General features: G+C 35.8%; 2 protein-coding genes across 2 annotated transcripts in view; both read left to right on the top strand.

Moving 5' to 3' along the window:
- LOC111188388 (protein NLRC5-like) overlaps positions 1-21,037 on the top strand; it is a 118,628-nt gene that overhangs the window by 47,681 nt on the left and 49,910 nt on the right. The window lies entirely within an intron of this gene.
- On the top strand, positions 546-20,242 carry LOC107197560 (uncharacterized). The gene is made up of 9 exons (XM_049466422.1): positions 546-639; positions 7,010-7,077; positions 7,425-7,579; positions 14,861-14,971; positions 15,171-15,281; positions 16,782-16,892; positions 17,090-17,200; positions 19,809-19,919; positions 20,108-20,242. Exons 3-9 carry the CDS (start codon positions 7,509-7,511, stop codon positions 20,220-20,222), a joined length of 741 nt encoding a protein of 246 aa, XP_049322379.1. The 5' UTR covers positions 546-639; positions 7,010-7,077; positions 7,425-7,508; the 3' UTR covers positions 20,223-20,242.

Genomic DNA, 21,037 nt, shown 5'->3' with positions numbered 1-21,037 from the left:
ACACACATACAAACAGTATTTGTAAACATTATAAAAAAAATGATATGGTGTAGCCTTCAAAATAATAAAGTACATCTACATGATAAAACCATGACAAGCTGTACAAAATGAGTATATTTTTTGTACACTGTATTTGTCAAAAGTCTTTTTTTAGGTTTTGTTGACATTTAAACACTTCATGTCCAACTTTAAGTCTGGTGAATGACTTCAAGTAGTGAGCAGTAAACTGCCAGAGCTTTTGAGGAAATTACTTTTGAGGGAAAAATAGTTAAAATAAAACATAAATCTGGGTTATTAATTATGTAAAATAAATAAGTGGTAGTAAGGAAGTCACTGCTGAAATGGTAAAATAAGTAATGCAGCCAATGCAGTAAAAGTTTAGTTCATAAATTCTGCTTAATGCACCAGTCCTGTGCATTTATGAGAACAGACACAGGCAAGCTTCAGAGGAGGAGCATCTTCTAGAAAGTAACGCAGGCGGGAAGAAAGAGAAAGTAAAATCCGGAGCAGAACCGCTGCGCATGAACCGTTATACTTTTCTCTCAGCGATTAAGCAAAAAAAAAAAAAAAAACGTTCTATTATTTTACAACGAAGTTAAACAGATCGGCGTGTCGCGCTGCAGAACCAGCAGAAGAACGGTAAGAATAATGATCTCATTTATAATAAGAGTGCTTAAAGAGTTTATTAGCTGAACGAGGAACGAGTTCATCTCATGAACACGCGCCAGAACCAATACGGAAGCGCAATAACGACAGATTTATTTATTTTCTTTATTAATAGACAGATTTATTTTCGCGCGGAGGAGTTTTTTTTTTTCTTTTTAAATCATTGTTATTTTTTATGAATAGCCCACAGCTCAAGACTGGTAGGTTTTAACCCATTCTGCTGCGTTCTTTTGGGTTTTAATCAAGGTGATCTTAGGTTAATAAGATCAGGGCTACTCCATAGCTTACCGTTATAAAATCACGGATGGAAAATTTACGATTTATGGGGCTGGGCAGCGGGGTCTGAACCAGCTAACTAAGACTCATTTGTGGAAAAAAAGTGTATATTTAAATATAATAATAGTATACTTGAACTATATGCACAATAATTAAATTATATTTTTAGCTATTTAATCAGTATTTCAGTATACTTAAAAATATTTATACTTTATTTGGCTGTGCTAATTTTGTACTGTTGATGTACTTAATAAAATATATACTTAGTATAACATTGTAAAACAGTTTTTTTATGATAAAAATATACTTTTAATAAATGTGTTCGAGGAGCATATTCCGCAATAAAACTACTTCAGTAAAATTTACATTTAGTTGTGTTTAGTTTAGGTAAAATAAATAACAGTTGATGCTTGTAATAAGATATCTTGCTTTCAGTTTTACCCAGTTTATATACACTCCTCAAAATGAAACTAATGTGATGTCAAATCTAGACTTAAATTACACTTTTAATATGTTTTTAGTGTTCAGTTGTACAGCTCACAAAAACGTATTTAATTGTTTTAAATAGTGGTCATAATAACATATGACAAGTATACTCAGTATAAATTTAGTGCTAATTAATATAATATTAATTATAACAAGTAATTCATTACAAATTAGTGGTTCCAAAGTAACATAACTTAAGTTTAGTCTTACTTCAGCATAATTTAAGTATACCATATATTTTTACAAGGGCTCACACCCCGAATTAGCACGTCTGGACAAGTATTAGTATTATTTTAGGTGTAAATGGAAGCATACTCTTTCCCATTAATAATAATTGGAAGTATCTTGTTATTTTAGAGAGTTACACCCCTCCGGCAAACCCGCTTACTGTCAACTCCGTTTTTCGAACACCTGTTCGGTCGAGTTGTGCTGCCTAACGACGAATGCATCAGCAGGGCGCATGCGCGTTCCCGACTTCTGCCGGGAGCACTTTAAATACGGTATACTTTTTCTGGTGTTTTTATGTTTAAATTATACAGTAGGGTAGCACGGTTTTACAGGGTAGCACAACTCGTCAGAAAACCGTATCCTAGAGGTTTGTCTAATAAAAGCTGTGTCTATTACAAATACTGGTCTGCATATTTGGTCCAGAAGCGGCTCTAAAACTTTTAAAACTTTTAGGCACCTGAATATGTGAAGCAAAAAAATCGGTGATTACTCAGCAGCCAAGTCACACAGTTTCCCTTGGCCCAAAAATATAGATCAAAAATATATAAATAGATGAATAAAGCCTGCATTTTTTGGTGTGGGACAAAATTATAATGCTAATTAATATACAAAACATTAGTTGTTAGAGTAATTATGCTTAATTTGTTATGTTTAACAAAATTAGGTAAAAGGGGAAGAGTTCACACAAAAAGCGTAAAAAAAGAAACAGCTGTTGTCCAGGTAAGCTGTATTTTTTTTTACAGTGTGTTTATTTAGCATGGTGAATTTTTTAAAGAAACAACACATGTAATTAACTGCTCATTTTTTACATTGATAAATTGTTAGCTAGTAAGCTAAATATCTGAGCTAACACTTAGCTAGTGTTAATGCTAACTAGCTGTAGCACACAACAGCAGGTAATAGAAAATCACAGAAGAGACTCACAAACATTTATTTAAAGAAGTACTGTGTGTAATTTACGATTTAAAACTTTATTAAATAGGTTTTTATTTTTGTTATTTATTTTTTAATTATTTAACTAATTTAATTCATTTGTAGGGCTTCTTCCGTTTAATTCAGCTAATTGATTGACAATGGTTTTCTCACTAAAGCCAATTTCTTCCTACATTAAACAAGTTTAGCACACACACACACACACACACTCACACACAAGCAACCACATTTCTAATAGTTTCCACTGTTTGTGTTCCCAGTCAAAAATAAAGGACTATTAGGAATCAATAGGTGACACTATAACAAATGTATAAATTGCAGTAAAAACTGTAACGGTAAGATTCAGGATTATTACAGAATGTTTTTCCCCATAATAATTCAAATTAGTGCACCCTTCTTGCATTTAAAAGACACAAATACATTAGTAATACTTAACCAACCACATCAGGTACCATACCAACAATATTATCAAAAAAAAAAAACTCTTAAACTTACTTAAGTGGAAATCAATTAAGCTGCACAAACAGTTTTCTAGTTAACATTTTTAAGTGTGTTTTTTTAAGTTGCTTGAGGGCAACAGTTATTTAACTTTGTCCTTGTTTGTTTTTAAGATGCACATATGTACAGTGAGTAGAAACAAACAAAACAAAACTGTACAAAACAGGAAAGAAAACTGCCATAACATACAACATGCTGTATCACTGGGCCTAATCAAATAACCCACAAATACATTGCTTCTGCCAACTACTATGGGCAGAAAGACACAATACAACACTATAATACCCCCCCCCCCCCCACCCCCGCGCCCAGCTCCACAAATGGTATGTCCCATTGTAAGGCGGGAAACTCCCCTATAACTGGGTTGAATGTTAGCGGTGGCTCTTTTTTTTTAGTTTCCCCAGGGTGATACAAGTAAGTGTTTTTTAATTATTAGCTTTTTTAATGCTAAGACTTTAATAAAAAAAAAACCAAAGTAACTTTTAATGAGTGGTGTGTTGATTTGCAGAGTAGGCAAAATACTATTGAGGCTAAGATATAACATGTTGTTGGTAAGGGAACATATTAGTGATAGCAAAACGAGGCTTTGTGAACCAATGGGGTTTTCCAGCCCAAAGATGCTCAAAAAAGTTAATTACCCAAAGCCTTGTTGAATCGTTCTCACTAGTGACTCATGCTGTACAAAGGTCTATACAACAGACTAAATTAATCATGATGTCTAAATATAAAATTAAACTGTTTTTGTCTCAATGAATATGTGTGATTGCTTTGGAATATTATTGGTATAAGTGTTGTGATGGTGAACACTCAAAATAAATACATCAATTTATTTTCTTTTCTTTTATACAATCCTTCTAGCCTTGAAGAATACCAGTTAACATGCACTGAGGAGGCTGGGGTGTATAAAATATCAGTGCTAGCTGATATAAATGTGGATATTAATGTTTTTGTTTGCTCCAGTGTGTAGGTGCTGCGAGGCTTGAACCTTCCATTTTGTAGTTACAGTCAAAATTAACCGTTCCCCACTTACACACCTAACATTGGTTAAGTGTAATTTTGGGCCTCTGTCCTTTATTTACTAACAAAATTATACTTTTTTATATAATTTTGATTGGCAACACAAAATAGTCTTGTTAAACCTCGACATAAAATAGTGTGAAAAATAGGTATACAGACCATAAACAGCAGATTGAAACTCACAAGACCTTAAGCTAAAAGGCAACATGCATATTTTGGTTCTGTTAACCTATAATAGGATGAGCATTTTAGACTGGGAACACAAAACTAGTTAATGTGAAATTGACAAACCTGAAGGGTTTTAAGCACTCAACATCTCACTGAACACTCTACATTGGAAATCCTGCACTGTCCCAATACCAAAATCAGTGGTTCAGATTAAACTGATCTCAATAATAATTTGTGGTTAACATAAATCTGTCTATATGCTTAAAAGCTCAGACAGAAAATGTCCTGTAAAATATGAATTTGCTTTTCAGGGCAAAAGCTAATTTTTGATTAGGGAAGGAATACTTTACACCTCTGACGACAAAGGTACTATAAGTATTATAAAGACTTCACTGTTCACTGAAGCATTTACATTTGATGCGTGCTATTCTTTTTCCTGTCTGCAACATGTGGCCAAGCAGACAAAGTGAAGGTAATTCAGTGCAAGCATGCTATGGTACATATAGGGTGCCATTTGAAGTGATGAGCTTATGTGACATCCTGTCTAAACCAAGAAATGTTTTTTCTCAAGTGCAAGGACACAGTTAAGATATGATATTCAACAGTAAATGCAATAAAAATACTTATGCCAATTAAAAGAATTCCAGGGTTTTGAGCCTGTGACTCTTCTCACACCTAGAAGTAGAACTTCAATGAGCAATTTTGCATATAAATTAATCTCACACTGCTCTAACCAGTTTACACTTCTCCATCTTTGATGTTGATGTATATTAAATTATACTTCTCAATTGATTATACTGGTAACCTGTATGAAGTACGAGTTTTTAAATTGATGTTGTGAAGTGAATTATAATGCATGTTTTATATTCCAGTAAATCCCACATACTTTTGTTTTTTTTTGTTTATGCAGATAATACAGAATTAAGCATGTAGATCAGGTTGGGACACTTGAACCCTGAATAGCAATTTTATGATTGTCTTGTTAAAATCGCTAGATGTAGAGAAGGCAGGATGTAGAGAAGAAAATGAAACTATGTTGGTACTGAGCATCTGCGAGTTATGACCTTCTCACAAGGACACACACATGAATAATGTCACATAAAATTTACTTGAACCCTGAATAGCAATTGTATGATTGTCTTGTTAAAATCAGTTAAATTAATTTAGTTTAAGTTTCAAAGCATATACAGTCATATGAAAAAGTCTGGCCACCCCTATTAATCTTAATCATTTTTAGTTCTAAATATTTGGGTGTTTGCAACAGCCATTTCAGTTTGATATATCTAATAACTGATGGACACAGTAATATTTCAGGATTGAAATGAGGTTTATTGTACTAACAGAAAATGTGCAATATGCATTAAACCAAAATTTGACCAGTGCAAAAGTATGGGCACACTTATCATTTTATTGATTTGAATACTCCTAACTACTTTTTACTGACTTACTGAAGCACAAAATTGGTTTGGTAACCTCATTGAGCTTTGAACTTCATAGCCAGGTGTATCCAATCATGAGAAAAGGTATTTAAGGTGGCCAATTGCAAGTTGTTCTCCTATTTGAATCTCCTCTGAAGTGTGGCATCATGAGCTCATCAAAACCTCTCAAATGATCTAAAAATAACATAGTTGTTCAGGGGAAGGATACAAAAAAGTTGTCTCAGAGATTTAACCTGTCATTTTCCACTGTGAGGAACATAGTAAGGAAATGGAAGACCACAGGGACAGTTCTTGTTAAGCCCAGAAGTGGCAGGCCAAGAAAAATATCAGAAAGGCAGAAAAGAAGAATGGTGAGAAAAGTCAAGGACAATCCACAGACCACCTCCAAAAAGCTGCAGCATCATCCTGAAATATTACTGTGTCCATCAGTTATTAGATATATCAAACTGAAATGGCTGTTGCAAACACCCAAATATTTAGAACTAAAAATGATTAAGATTAATAGGGGTGCCATATTGTCTTGATTCTCCACCTGAGTGTAGATGAATATATGCACAGCACATTAAATAATTCAGTAGAGTGCTATTATAAAGAAAGTAGAAGTGACCTTTCTAAAACTGAACTATAGTTATAGTTCAGACTTTATTAGTGCTATTCAGTGTCAGAATAACTTTATACGTATCTCTGGGTTCTTACCCTCACTTACATATTTTTCTCTCATTCTCTCTGTAGATTATAGTGACAGTTCACTGAGAGTTAAGTATTCCTGGTAGAGCAGTATTCTTAAAATCCTTATTTTTTCTGCTAAAAAAAAAATAAATATAAGAAAACTCCTTTCCATCTAACAATTGTAAGTTAGTTGTAACATTTCATTTAATCTATTTTTAACCATACCGGTAACATCGCTGCAACGTCAGTTGTGTCAATGTTTTTTTCATTTTCTTGTTGTGGGAATGTACTTTTAAATGTTTCCAAAATGTTAGCTGGTAAAGTTATGTGAGAAACGTGCCAATAACATTGTGATGTAAACCATTATTATATCACAGATTCACATAAGTTTCTGAAGCATGAGTTCTGTAACATTACAGGCTAATCTTCAAAACGTTTATAAACATCCTTACAACGTTTCCTGTTAGCTGTGTGTGTGAGGAAAACATTAAGCTGGGGGGAGGGAGGCAGGATGTAGAGAAGAAAATGAAACTAAGTTTGGTACTGAGCATCTGCGTGTTATGACCTTCTCACAAGGACACACATAAATAATCTCATAAATATTATCCCATTTATTCCACATATTTCAGAAAAGCCTGGGGACATGATGTAATCCACCTGGAACAGTTTTGGTATTTTGGAGCTCACAGAAGAAAAGGTAAGAATGTAAAACGCAGTTGTAATCGCAGGACATTACATAGTATCAGAGTTATTCCATATTAAATAAAATAGGTATTTTAAAACTTTTAACATGCATAAGACAAGTATTAGTTTATTTTTCATGCACATTATTCCATACGCATAACATTGTGCTAGGTTATGTACCAACACTGGTTTAGTGCATAGGTTTTCCAGTAACATTTAAAGTAACATTAGAAGCATAATAGGCAAATTGCATTCCATTTGTAGAACCACATACACCTGCATTTGTAGATTTCCAGTGGAAAATTCAATAAAATTAAATAAACATTACCATGCATGTTTTTCCTGTTATCGTTCCTCTAGATGTGGCTGAATTGTGTCACCAATCCTGATAGTCCTGATGTTTGATGTCACTGATGTCTTGGACATGTTTACCTTTCTGACCTAATGGAAGAGGAGAGTGAGAAAATAGAGACCTGTGAAGTTAATCTTCAAGGGGAACAACATGAGATTCAAAGGTAAGCATTATGGTTGCCCTCTGAAAGTCAGTGGGCCCTATCTTGCACCCTGCACAAGGCGTGTCACGCTGCTCATTGCTATCTTACACCCTGCAAACTGTCTATTTTTATCTCTGCGCATGTGCCGTTAAAATAGCGACAAAGTTTAGGATGGGTGTGGTAGTCTGGAAGAGAGGAATGTTCAGGTAAATTTGTGGCATGTTGCTTTGTTGGTGGCAGAAAACACAGGTGCGTCACTGACTGATTTAAACCTGGACAACAGTCATCTGTCAGAAGTCCAAACTTATCCAAGCTAAGCAGGTGCTCTGTGCGCACCTCACATGTACACCACCGCTTGTTACACACACATACACACGCATGTACCTGACAGTGTACACAAACCCAACTTATACATCAACAATAAACAGAATACAGAATAAAATAACATTATTGTTCCCATAAATGACCTGCTCGCGCACCTTCACATCGTGGACAAGCAGGCCAGTTTCTACTGCTGAGACATGCAAAAGCAATGCACTGAGCACACCTTGCTCTTAAAGGAACTGGCAAGTAACTCAAATCATTAGTTAAATAAAAGATAAAATAGATTATAAAAATTATTTGAAATATAAATGCACGCATGCTGACCGTTTCATTAATTCACAAATTCATATAATGCCCTGACATTGTGTGGCAAACATTGAAGTAGGGTGCAGTTCTGTGAATCTTTTATCAATATTTAAAAGCTCAAATATATGTTCTTGTCACTATACTGACTTTATTAATATAGTGGTGCTGTGTTTTGTGGCAGCGGTGCCTCCCTAAAATTAGTTTTTGCATGGTGGGATGTCCATTAAGCTGTTTAATCAGCACTAGCGACTTAATGTGAGGCTTCAAGAAGATTGTTCTATACAACATGCTTTCCAAAAACATGTTAACTTTAGCAGTAAACCAGATTAAACAGAAGTAGCCCACTTTCATCATACTCAATGTCAAGTTATTGCAGTTAAATGAAAAAGGGTGGATTTCATGAAAGTGGTAGAGTAGAAGATGGAGGTTGTTGGGGGAGGAGGTGGGTTGCCAACTTTCGTCACGAAAGGTAGGTAGTTGGAGCTGGTATTTACAGGGCAGTTTATTGATAAGCGGAGGAGTTAGAATGTGGAGTTTGGGCGTGGTCTTTCTCTTAAACTTTTGTTATTACATAACATCGTTTTGCTAAGTGCGGACCATGCCTGAGAGAAGTAGAGAAAGAAGAAAAAGGGGAGGGAGCTCGAGGAATTTGGCCTGGAGTTCTAAACTGCTTTGCTGAAGGAGCGTGCACTTATATCCCCAAAAAATGGAGCTTATATGGAAGCGAGTTTGGAATGAGCCTGTCTCAAATCATCTGGTTTGGAATTAATGTATAGTTGATACGCCTGGGAAGACTACCAACCGAGGAGCTTGATCGTGTGCTTAGGAATTTCTTGTCTGGAGGCCTTGGATGCTGCACTGATGCGAAAGGAGTGGGAGGAGAATTGGTCTGGTGAGTAACCACCGAGAGATAGGATGCAGGGGAGATGAGTGTGGAACCAATGCCTTGAGATTAAGCTTCTAGATTCAGTGGTGAATAGAAGATCTGAAGGTGATGCTTGCTGAGAGAGGTGGAGATCTAAGTGGTGGACGAGAGGTTCGTACGGGCTGAGAGGTGAGACCAGTTTAAATAGATGGAGGATCGTGGTTTTGCCAATTCGGTCAGTTTTGCATTGCTAAATATTGAAAGTGGGAGTATCTCAGTAAGAGTCGAGGATGCTGAGATCTGATAGTAGGGAATAAGTGAAGGAGTTGGGAGAGATTTTAAGATAAGTGAATTCTGGGAATTTTTTGGGTGATTAGAGGAAGGGTGTGAAATGCCAGTGATGAGTTTTGTGAAGAAATTGATGGCAGCCAGATGGACTCTAAGTGATGATGAACGGACAGAATGTTTGGTGTGAATGAAAGTGAGGAAAGCGGCCATTACGGATGGAAATTGCAAAGAAAAAGAGATGTTATGTGCGAAGTGGAAATGTTTGTAGGTTTTTCAGCTCGACCAGTAAGTGGAGAGAGTTAGGTGTAGTGTAGTCTCTGATAATGGAGGTACCGCCGTCGGGTTGCAGTCTGCATGTGGTGCCAAGGATTTGAATTTCTGGAATTGAAAATGAGAGAGAGAATCAGCAATGGAATTAGATGGACCTGGGATGTGAACAGCTTTAATGATGAATTAATGCTTAATGGAGTGCCAAGTGAGATGAGGGATACATGCCATGATTTCCAGCGATTTGGAACGACTATTATTGATGATGTGGACCGCAGCGAGATTGTCTGAGTGGAGAAAAATAGATTTTCCTGACCATTCATGTATCCAAAGAAGGGCAGCGATACAATTGAATGTGTTATTTAAGACCTTGGAATTTGATAACTATTTGATTTGGTTATTTTAAAAAACTCTGAACATTTCCAAAGTGTATATTTGTCTACCGTAATACACATTATGGTGAAATTTCAGCTTTTAGATTTGTTGCCGCTGCTTAGATTTCCCTACAAATATCCTCTTTTTTTAAGGGTAATAATGGCGTTCGTAAAGGCGAGGTTCAAAGCCACTGCACAAGCTTCTAAACTGAAGCCCCTTTGATTTTCCTTTGTAGTAGCATTTGAACTGGCATATGCACCCTGTGCAATACAACAGACTGGTAACCAACAACAGGCTCCGTTGTGGTCAACATCCAATGAACTGCCAGGACTTGCTGTGTGCCAAGATAATTAGCAGTTCCTAACACCTTTTGGAGCGAGTTAAGTGTGTCTGGTCTTGGCAGTTCAGCAATGCATTTGCGTCTATCCTCTGTCAGTGCACGGTGGTTTTGGGGTAAAGTATTGAGCTTATTTTTGTCCAATCTGTGCCTTCTCTTCATTTCCTTTAAATCTCACAGCTTCCCAAGTCTGAATGACACTATCCACAAGGTTTAAATCGTCATGCAAAGGACCTTTTGTCTCAGGTAGGATTTCATCTACATAGCTAGTTACCTCTCCTGTGCTACCATACAGACTGAGAATGTCTGAAACAGCCTTGTGGAATGCTTCTGGACTGATGTGTTGTCCTTGAGACTTTCTTTGCCACGTAAATTGAGTTTGGTTTATTGGAAACGCAAGTTTTCATTGGTCTTTTGGGTGAAGGGACAAGAAACCATTTTTGATATCCAAATTTGAAAACAAGGCATCAGGTAATTGAGTTAATATCGTGGCTGGGTTGGCTACGATTGACGTTGCTTTAGGTAGCTCTTGGTTTAGATGCATTTTGTTGTCAGAGATCTGACAGGTTTTAGAGAGCTTTGTAACCACTGCAATAGCCTCATCCTCACTATCATCTGTGGTTCTACTCATGCCAGTTAAGCTAACTGCAGCTTCTTTAATGGCTGCTACGGGGAAACCTGCATTGTTGCAGTAATCTTCCAGTGTGGAAGTGTAGCGCTTGTCTAAGTACATTTTTTTGTCTAAATCGCTTGATTTCAGATTCCATCGCCTCGCTTTTTTCTTGCCCAACTAAGTTTGTCATGATCAAATGCGAAAATGTGTGCCCTGAGTTTTTCAATTTCTGTTGAGCGCATTTTCTCTAAGCTTTGGATGTTGTCTAAAACATGCTCACCCTCGGCTATTGTTTTCAAATCATTCCGTCTAAGCAACCATACAATTGCAGCAGGGAGATCACGAAATTTACTTTCATGTTCTAGTTTGATGCCTTCTGATGATTTCGCTGTTTCGCTGTTATCACACTTTAAATTTACACCATGGTCGCGCAAACAAACTAGTTTCTGGTGTGATCGCCTACATCCATTCATTCCTCATCTACACTCATATCCCTGTCTTAAGTGTTTCTTGACTGAAAGTTTTCCCCACATCGGATTTCTACGGTCTACGAACCGTATTAAGGTCATTTTTGACCAATGTTGTGCATTAGAGGGGTACTGATATTCAAACAGTAAGAAAAGAAAAAATAAAATAATGACTATCAGCAACAGGTTAATTGAGAAATACCTTGAATACAGAATGACTGAATTAATTTATTGGAAAGATATAGAAAATGAAATCTCCAATGATGCGCAACAAAGGGTTAAATGCACTTGTTATAGGAATACCTGAACTTCATAAGAATTCTTACCTACACCTTTCTTTCTAATTTTAGGGACAATGCAAAACGACCAGACTCACCTGGATCCAGCTGTGTGTCCTTGAAGAGTGAACAGTCAATAGGAGAACCTCTCAACTTTAAGGATGGATCAGTCCATCCAGACAGGTAATATTTTTATTTCCTCTTGCTCATCCTAAACTCCTCAACTGATAAATGTTTACAGTCAGGGTTTGTTAGTTTACAGGTGTTTTGGGTTACTACAGAAAATACATTTAGGTAACATGTACAACCAATTTAAATTTAATTGTAAAAGAAAAAAAATGCACTTTTATGTGAATTCTTACACACCTTTCTAATTGAAGTAGAACTGCAGAAAAGCCAAACTCACCTGGATCCAGCTGTGTGTCCTTCAAGAGTGAACAGTCAATAGGAGAAACTCCCAACTTCAAGGATGGATCAGTCCCTCAAGAGAGGTAAAGTTTTTCTTGCTCATCCTGAACTCCTCATCAGATGCATATTAACAGCAGTCTTTCCCTTGAGGTTTTGTTAGACCTCAAGTGAGGCATTGGTAGCACTTTATTTTACGTTATGTTAGGTATGTGGTAATAAACAGTTAGTAAGTACTAGTAATTTTATGGTATGTACTAGGCCTGTCACAATAATTACTTTATCAACTCATATGATATATGAACAGAACAGGGGAGTTGGACTCAATGAAGAGTAGTATGGAGTGGATGTAAGGACTAGAGAGTTGCTGTAGGGGATCTATTGTTTTTTGTGTGTTTGGGATTTTGCTTTCATTTGTGTGTCTAAGGAACTAACCATATTTGAAGACTGTGTGGGTACTTCAACTCCCTTTTACTGGCATTGTTGTGCATCTATCCCTGTCTCTGATTGGACAGCCGTAGTGATTGATTATATGAGTGCTGTCCGATCTTCTTCAATTTTCGGATTATCTACTGCAGATTCAGCATGTGAGAAGTATTTGGGAGGGCAGCCTGTTTTTTGACTCATTTAACGAGGAGTACAGTCACAGTCACATGTGCCTAAAACGAGAAATTATTAGCATAGGTAATAAAACAAGTAAACCATTTTTCTTTAAATCTAAAAATAACAGACACATTTCAATTAGTTAATTTTGTTTTTGTTTCTGCAAATTTATTTAATTATTTATCCTTGTTATTTATTCATGTACACTCTGATTTTAGTGTTTAAAGGGAACATTATATGTCCCTAATTAAATAAGGCTGTAAATGTGGTCATTGATGATATGCAATCTCTTTTTAAATTCTCAAAAATATTTCATATTCTCAAAAAATAAGGTTAAAATGGATGTATGAGAAAAAATGGATACCACAGAGCGTTTTCAGATGCAGATGAGGTGACTGCGGTGAAATTTTGGCTTTTAAATTTGTCGCAGCTTAGACTTCCCTACAAATGTCCTCTTTCTTTGAGGGTAATAATGGTGTTCGTAAAGGCAGCGAGGCTCAGATGCTCGGAGTCCGTTCTCTGACTGAGATTTCCCCCTTTTGGATCCAACAGTAGACAGTTTCACTCAAAAAGACTGTGTTTTAGACAATGCTGTAGTTGTTTAGAAGTAGCAAAAGTTTACCATAAAGTCCGTTTTTAAAAAGTACAGTTAGGCATTCCAGTTAAAAAAAATAATGTCACAAACACCTGAAGCTAAACGCTAAACACAAACAGCCAACACGCTCCATGTCCAATCAGAGCCCTGAACAAGGCATCTTTAATAAAAGAACATTACAAGTTATTATTAGCTATTGACTACTCTAAATTAATTATCTAAATTATTCTCTACTTTAGTTGCCAAATATAGCTTAAAATAACTTTTAGTTATAACTATTTAAGGTAAGTACATTGGTGGCTATTTAGCAAAGTAGAAAGCTTATTTTTGAACCACCAAAAATTAATATTATGAGAACAGCGGTATATATTTTTTTGTATTTTTCTTTGCTAATTTCTGTGAAGCTCTTATGTATAATTGTTTATTTGCAGCTGTGGTTGATACTGTTGTCATGTCTGGTGCTGAAAGCACGTCTGTGTCTCCCACATCCAGCTCTATCTGCGATTCTCACAGTAACAACTACAATACCCAGAACGCACCACTCCATGACACAACACACACTCCCGATCACATGACACGTCACATTACGCCACCAGGAAGTCCCGAGTACTGATTACTCAGTGTATTTAAGGACCATGCTCACGCTCACACCTCGCCGAGTATCTGTTTGGTAAATCCTACAATACAAAGCGTTTCTCTTGCCCTTGCTATTCTCCGTGTATGATCTTGTTTTTGTTTTCTACCGACTTTGATTTTTGCCTGCTCCCTTGTGTTGGATTACCGTGTATGACCTGGACTGTTTATCGTACTCTGGATTTTTGCCTACCCTGTGATACTGCCTACCCGTGTATGAACTCTGGACTGTCCTCCGGTTATGGTATGGTTTCTCTACACTGTGCACTTTTGGTACTGACCCTGTCTCTGTTGACTACTCCTGTCTACTCTATAACTTTAATAAAAGTTATTTTATTGTATCTGCACCAGTCTCATTCCTGTCTGGCCCTGACAACTGTGCATTCTTCTTCTTCTTCTTCTTATTATTATTATTATTATGTACTTGCAGTAAAAATCAGGAGAAGCTTTAATAAACAGAAACAAACCAATAAGCTTGAACTGAGTAGTAACAACAGTACAAACCACAAACAACACTGACCAAAACATCAGAGCCAAATCACAGTTCAAAAGGGATAAACAATAAACAAGAAATAAGGGTCTAAACCAGAACAAAATAGCCAAGTGAACTAACCAAAAGGGCAAGACAAAATCAGAGACAAAAGCCAAAAATGGGTCATACACGGAAATAGATAAACAAAGAAATAATGATCAGTATGCAGCTGATTAACAGGGGCAGTACTTTGCAAATAACAGGACAAACAGACTTATATTTATATATATATTTATAAAATAAATGAATGAGGATCATCAGCAGGTAAACTGAGGAATACCTTGAATACAGAATGACTAAAGATATAGAAAATGAAATCTCAAAATGATGCGCAACAAAGGGTTAAATGCACTTGTTATAGGAATACCTGAACTTCATAAGAATTCTTACCTACACCTTTCTTTCTAATTTTAGGGACAATGCAGAACGACCAGACTCACCTGGATCCAGCTGTGTGTCCTTGAAGAGTGAACAGTCAATAGGAGAACCACTCAACTTTAAGGATGGATCAGTCCATCCAGACAGGTAATATTTTTATTTCTTCTTGCTCATCCTAAACTCCTCAACTGATAAATGTTTACAGTCAGGGTTTGTTAGTTTACAGGTGTTTTGGGTTACTTCAGAAAAATACATTTAGGTAACATGTACAACAAATTTAAATTTAATTGTAAAAGAAAAAAAAATGCACTTTTATGTGAATTCTTCCACACCTTTCTAATTGAAGTGGAACTGCAGAAAGGCCAAACTCACCTGGATCCAGCTGTGTGTCCTTCAAGAGTGAACAGTCAATAGGAGAACCTCTCAACTTCAAGGATGGATCAGTCCCTCAAGAGAGGTAAAGTTTTTCTTGCTCATCCTGAACTCCTCAACTGATTAATGTACAGTTAGGCATTCCAGTTTAAAGAAATAACGTCACAAACGCCTGAAGCTAAATGCTAAACACAAACAGCCAACACGCTCTATGTCCAGTCAGAGGCCTGAAAAAGGCATCTTTAATAAAAGAACATTACAAGTTATTATTAGCTATTGACTACTCTAAATTAATTATCTAAATCGACTTTAGTTGCCAAATATAGCTTAAAATAACTTTTAGTTATAACTATTTAAGGTAAGTACATTGGTGGCTATTTAGCAAAGTAAAGCAAAGCTTATTTTTGAACCACCAAAAATTAATATTGTCAGAACAGCGGTATATTTATTTATTTTTGCTAATTTCTGTGAAGCTCTTATGTATAATTGTTTATTTGCAGCTGTGGTTGATACTGTGCATTCTTCTTCTTCTTCTTCTTATTATTATTATTATTATTATTATTATTATTATTTACACAATCTGTTTATAAAAATCACAATCTTGTTAATTTACTGTTATTTACGCCACAGACATTAGTGAGATGCTTGCAGTAAAAATCAGGAGAAGCTTTAATAAACAGAACCAAACCAACAAGCTTGAACTGAGTAGTAACAACAGTACAAACCACAAACAACACTGACCAAAACATCAGAGCCAAATCACAGTTCAAAAGGGATAAACAATAAACAAGAAATAAGGGTCTAAACCAGAACAAAATAGCCAAGTGAACTAACCAAAAGGGCAAGACAAAATCAGAGACAAAAGCCAAAAAATAGGTCATACACGGAAATAGATAAACAAAGAAATAATGATCAGTATGCAGCTGATTAACAGGGGCAGTACTTTGCAAATAACAGGACAAACAGACTTATATTTATACATGGAAAAGCCCAGTAATTACTCAAAGCACAGGTGAAGCTGATCTAACAATCAGGTGCTGATTGGCTGGCTGAGACACATGATTGAGAGGTGCATTCTGGGAGTTGGAGTTTGTGAAGGTGGAAAAGTTAGTAGAAGCATTGGAAGGTGTGACACATAGAAAATGAATGCAGGTCCTTTTTGACCAATGTTGGGCATTAGAGGGGTACTGATATTCAAACAGTAAGAAAAGAAAAAACATTGAAATGGTAAATGTGGGTCATGTGTGATCGGTGTGTGTGAACTTGATGTAGAAATAAAAAAGCTTTTTCTTAAAAGTAAGAAAATATTTGTACTAATCAAAAACATAGCCATATATAAATAAATTTATTGCAAATATATTTAATGGAAACCCTCGAACAGTAAGAAAAGAAAAAATAAAATAATGACTATCAGCAACAGGTTAATTGAGAAATACCTCGAATACAGAATGACTGAATTAATTTATTGCAAAGATATAGAAAATGAAATCTCAAAATGATGCGCAACAAAGGGTTAAATGCACTTGTTATAGGAATACCTGAACTTCATAAGAATTCTTACCTACACCTTTCTTTCTAATTTTAGGGACAATGCAAAACGACCAGACTCACCTGGATCCAGCTGTGTGTCCTTGAAGAGTGAACAGTCAATAGGAGAACCTCTCAACTTTAAGGATGGATCAGTCCATCCAGACAGGTAATATTTTTATTTCTTCTTGCTCATCCTAAACTCCTCAACTGATAAATGTTTTCAGTCAGGGTTTGTTAGATTACAGGTGTTTTGGGTTACTACAGAAAATACATTTAGGTAACATGTACAACCAATTTAAATTTAATTGTAAAAGAAAAAAACTGCACTTTTATGTGAATTCTTTCACACCTTTCTAATTGAAGTGGAACTGCAGAAAGGCCAAACTCACCTGGATCCAGCTGTGTGTCCTTCAAGAGTGAACAGTCAATAGGAGAAACTCCCAACTTCAAGGATAGATCAGTCCCTCAAGAGAGGTAAAGTTTTTCTTGCTCATCCTGAACTCCTCATCAGATGCATATTAACAGCAGTCTTTCCCTTGAGGATTTGTTAGACCTCAAGTGAGGCATTGGTAGCACTTTATTTTACGTTATGTTAGGCATGTGGTAATAAACAGTTAGTAAGTACTAGTAATTTTATGGTATGTACTGGGCCTGTCACAATAATTACTTTACTAACTAATATGATAAATGAACCGAACAGAGGAGTTGGACTCAATGAAGAGTAGTATGGAGTGGATGTAAGGACCAGAGAGTTGCTGTAGGGGATCTATTGTTTTTTGTGTGTTTGTATTTTTCTTTCATTTGTGTATCTAAAGAACTAACCATATTTGAAGACTGTGTGGGTACTTTAACTCCCTTTTACTGGCATTGTTGTGCATCTATCCCTGTCTCTGATTGGACAGCTGTAGTGATTGCTATTTTGGGTGAACCGCCTAGTGTAGTTGGAAACAACAATATACTCTCCTTTACAATTATTTTAAAAACAGAAAGATTTGTTTTATTTAACGAGGAGTACAGTCACAGTCACATGTGCCTAAAACGAGAAATTATTAGCATAGGTAATGAAACAATGATAGCATTTTTCTTTAAATCTAAAATAACAGACACATTTCAATTAGTCAATTTTGTTTTCGTTTCTGCAAATTTATTTAATAGTTTATCCTTATTATTTATTCATGTACACTCTGATTTTAGTGTTTAAAGGGAACATTATTTGTCCCTAATTAAATAAGGCTGTAAATGTGGTCATTGATGGTATGCAATCTATTTTTAAATTCTCAAAAATATTTCATATTCTCAAAAAATAAGGTTAAAATGTATGTATGAGAAAAATTGGATACCACAGAGCGTTTTCAGATGCAGATGAGGTGACTGCGGTGAAATTTTGGCTTTCAAATTTGTCGCAGCTGCTTAGATTTCCTTACAAATGTCCTCTTTCTTTGAGGGTAATAATGGTGTTCGTAAAGGCAGTGAGGCTCAGATGCTCGGAGTCCGTTCTCTGACTGAGATTTCCACCTTTTGGTTCGAACAGTAGACATTTTCACCCAAAATGACTGTGTTTTAGACAATGTTGTAGTTGTTTAGAAGTAGCAAAAGTTTACCATAAAGTCCGTTTTTAAAAAGTACAGTTAGACATTCCAATTTAAAGAGATAAGGCCACCACCGCCTGAAGCTAAACGCTAAACACAAACAGCCAACACGCTCTATGTCCAATCAGAGGTCTGAACAAGGCATCTTTAATAATATAACATTACAAGTTATTATTAGCTATTGACTACTCTAAATTAATTATCTAAATTATTCTCTACTTTAGTTGCCAAATATAGCTTAAAATAACTTTTAGTTATAACTATTTAAGGTAAGTATATTGGTGGCTATTTAGCAAAGTAGAAAGCTTATTTTTGAACCACCAAAAATTAATATTATGAGAACAGCGGTATATATTTTTTTGTATTTTTCTTTGATAATTTCTGTGAAGCTCTTATGTATAATTGTTTATTTGCAGCTGTGGTTGATACTGTGCATTCTTCTTCTTCTTCTTCTTCTTATTATTATTATTATTATTATTTACACAATCTGTTTATAAAAATCACAATCTTGTTAATTTACTGTTATTTACGCCACAGACATTAGTGAGATGCTTGCAGTAAAAATCAGGAGAAGCTTTAATAAAAAGAACCAAACCAACAAGCTTGAACTGAGTACTAACAACAGTACAAACCACAAACAACACTGACCAAAACATCAGAGCCAAATCACAGTTCAAAAGCGATAAACAATAAACAAGAAATAAGGGTCTAAACCAGAACAAAATAGCCAAGTGAACTAACCAAAAGGGCAAGACAAAATCAGAGACAAAAGCCAAAAAATAGGTCATACACGGAAATAGATAAACAAAGAAATAATGATCAGTATGCAGCTGATTAACAGGGGCAGTACTTTGCAAATAACAGGACAAACAGACTTATATTTATACATGGAAAAACCCCAGTAATTACTCAAAACACAGGTGAAGCTGATCTAACAATCAGGTGCTGATTGGCTGGCTGAGACACATGATTGAGAGGTGCATTCTGGGAGTTGGAGTTTGTGAAGGTGGAAAAGTTAGTAGAAGCATTGGAAGGTGTGACACATAGAAAATGAATGCAGGTCCTTTTTGACCAATGTTGGGCATTAGAGGGGTACTGATATTCAAACAGTAAGAAAAGAAAAAACATTGAAATGGTAGATGTGGGTCATGTGTGATCGGTGTGTGTGAACTTGATGTAGAAATAAAAAAGCTTTTTCTTAAAAGTAAGAAAATATTTGTACTAATCAAAAACATAGCCATATATGAACAAATTTATTGCAAATATATTTCATGGAAACCCTCGAACAGTAAGAAAAGAAAAAATAAAATAATGACTATCAGCAACAGGTTAATTAAGAAATACCTCGAATACAGAATGACTGAATTAATTTATTGCAAAGATATAGAAAATGAAATCTCAAAATGATGCGCAACAAAGGGTTAAATGCACTTGTTATAGGAATACCTGAACTTCATAAGAATTCTTACCTACACCTTTCTTTCTAATTTTAGGGACAATGCAAAACGACCAGACTCACCTGGATCCAGCTGTGTGTCCTTGAAGAGTGAACAGTCAATAGGAGAACCTCTCAACTTTAAGGATGGATCAGTCCATCCAGACAGGTAATATTTTTATTTCTTCTTGCTCATCCTAAACTCCTCAACTGATAAATGAATAAATTATAACCCAAATAAATATTGGGTTACTACAGAAAATACATTTAGGTAACATGTATAACCAATTTAAATTTAATTGTAAAAGAAAAAAAATGCACTTTTATGTGAATTCTTTCACACCTTTCTAATTGAAGTGGAACTGCAGAAAGGCCAAACTCACCTGGATCCAGCTGTGTGTCCTTCAAGAGTGAACAGTCAATAGGAGAACCTCTCAACTTTAAGGATAGATCAGTCCCTCAAGAGAGGTAAACTTTTTCTTGCTCATCCTGAACTCCTCATCAGATGCATATTAACAGCAGTCTTTCCCTTGAGGATTTGTTAGACCTCAAGTGAGGCATTGGTAGCACTTTATTTTACGTTATGTTAGGTATGTGGTAATAAACAGTTAGTAAGTACTAGTAATTTTATGGTATGTACTAGGCCTGTCACAATAATTACTTTAACTCATATGATAAATGAACAGAACAGAGGAGTTGGACTCAATGAAGAGGATGTAAGGACCAGAGAGTTGCTGTAGGGGATCTATTGTTTTTTGTGTGTTTGGGCTTTTACTTTCATTTGTGTATCCAAGGAACTAACCATATTTGAAGACTGTGTGGGTACTTCAACTCCCTTTTACTGGCATTGTTGTGTATCTATCCCTGTCTCTGAATGGACAGCTGTAGTGATTGCTTTTTTGGGTGAACCGCCTAGTGTAGTTGGAAACAACAAAATACTCTCCTTTACAATTATTTAAAAACAAAAAGATTTGTTTTAATTAACGAGGAGTACAGTCACAGTCACAGGTTCCTAAAACGAGAAATTATTAGCATAGGTAATAAAACAAATAAACCATATTTCTTTAAATCCAAAAATAACAGACACATTTCAGTTCGTCATTGTAAGGGCTGGTGCCTGGTCGCGGTATTCTCCGGGGCATCGGAGGGCGCGCAAGGCCAGCGCCGAGTGTTGATTGGCTAATTACCAACACCTGCTTTGAACACCTTATAAGCAACGCCAATCAGCCACTCGGCGCTGGATCTTTGAAGCTCGTGAGAGCGAATCTATGCACGTTTCTCGAGCGA

The sequence above is a fragment of the Astyanax mexicanus genome, chromosome 17 (assembly GCF_023375975.1).
Source record: "Astyanax mexicanus isolate ESR-SI-001 chromosome 17, AstMex3_surface, whole genome shotgun sequence".
Taxonomy (NCBI): Eukaryota; Metazoa; Chordata; class Actinopteri; order Characiformes; family Acestrorhamphidae; genus Astyanax; species Astyanax mexicanus.
Note: the sequence above shows the minus strand (reverse complement) of the source record. Positions and strands in the feature narration are given on the sequence as shown.

What these genes read in the sequence shown, in the direction of transcription:
- LOC107197560 (XM_049466422.1), top strand. Translation starts at nt 7,509, where the DNA reads ATGGAAGAGGAGAGTGAGAAAATAGAGACCTGTGAAGTTAATCTTCAA. An exon ending in GAACAACATGAGATTCAAAG is followed by an intron (nt 7,580 to 14,860) that starts GTAAGCATTATG and finishes TTCTAATTTTAG; the next exon opens with GGACAATGCAGAACGACCAG. An exon ending in GGATCAGTCCATCCAGACAG is followed by an intron (nt 16,893 to 17,089) that starts GTAATATTTTTA and finishes TTCTAATTGAAG; the next exon opens with TGGAACTGCAGAAAGGCCAA.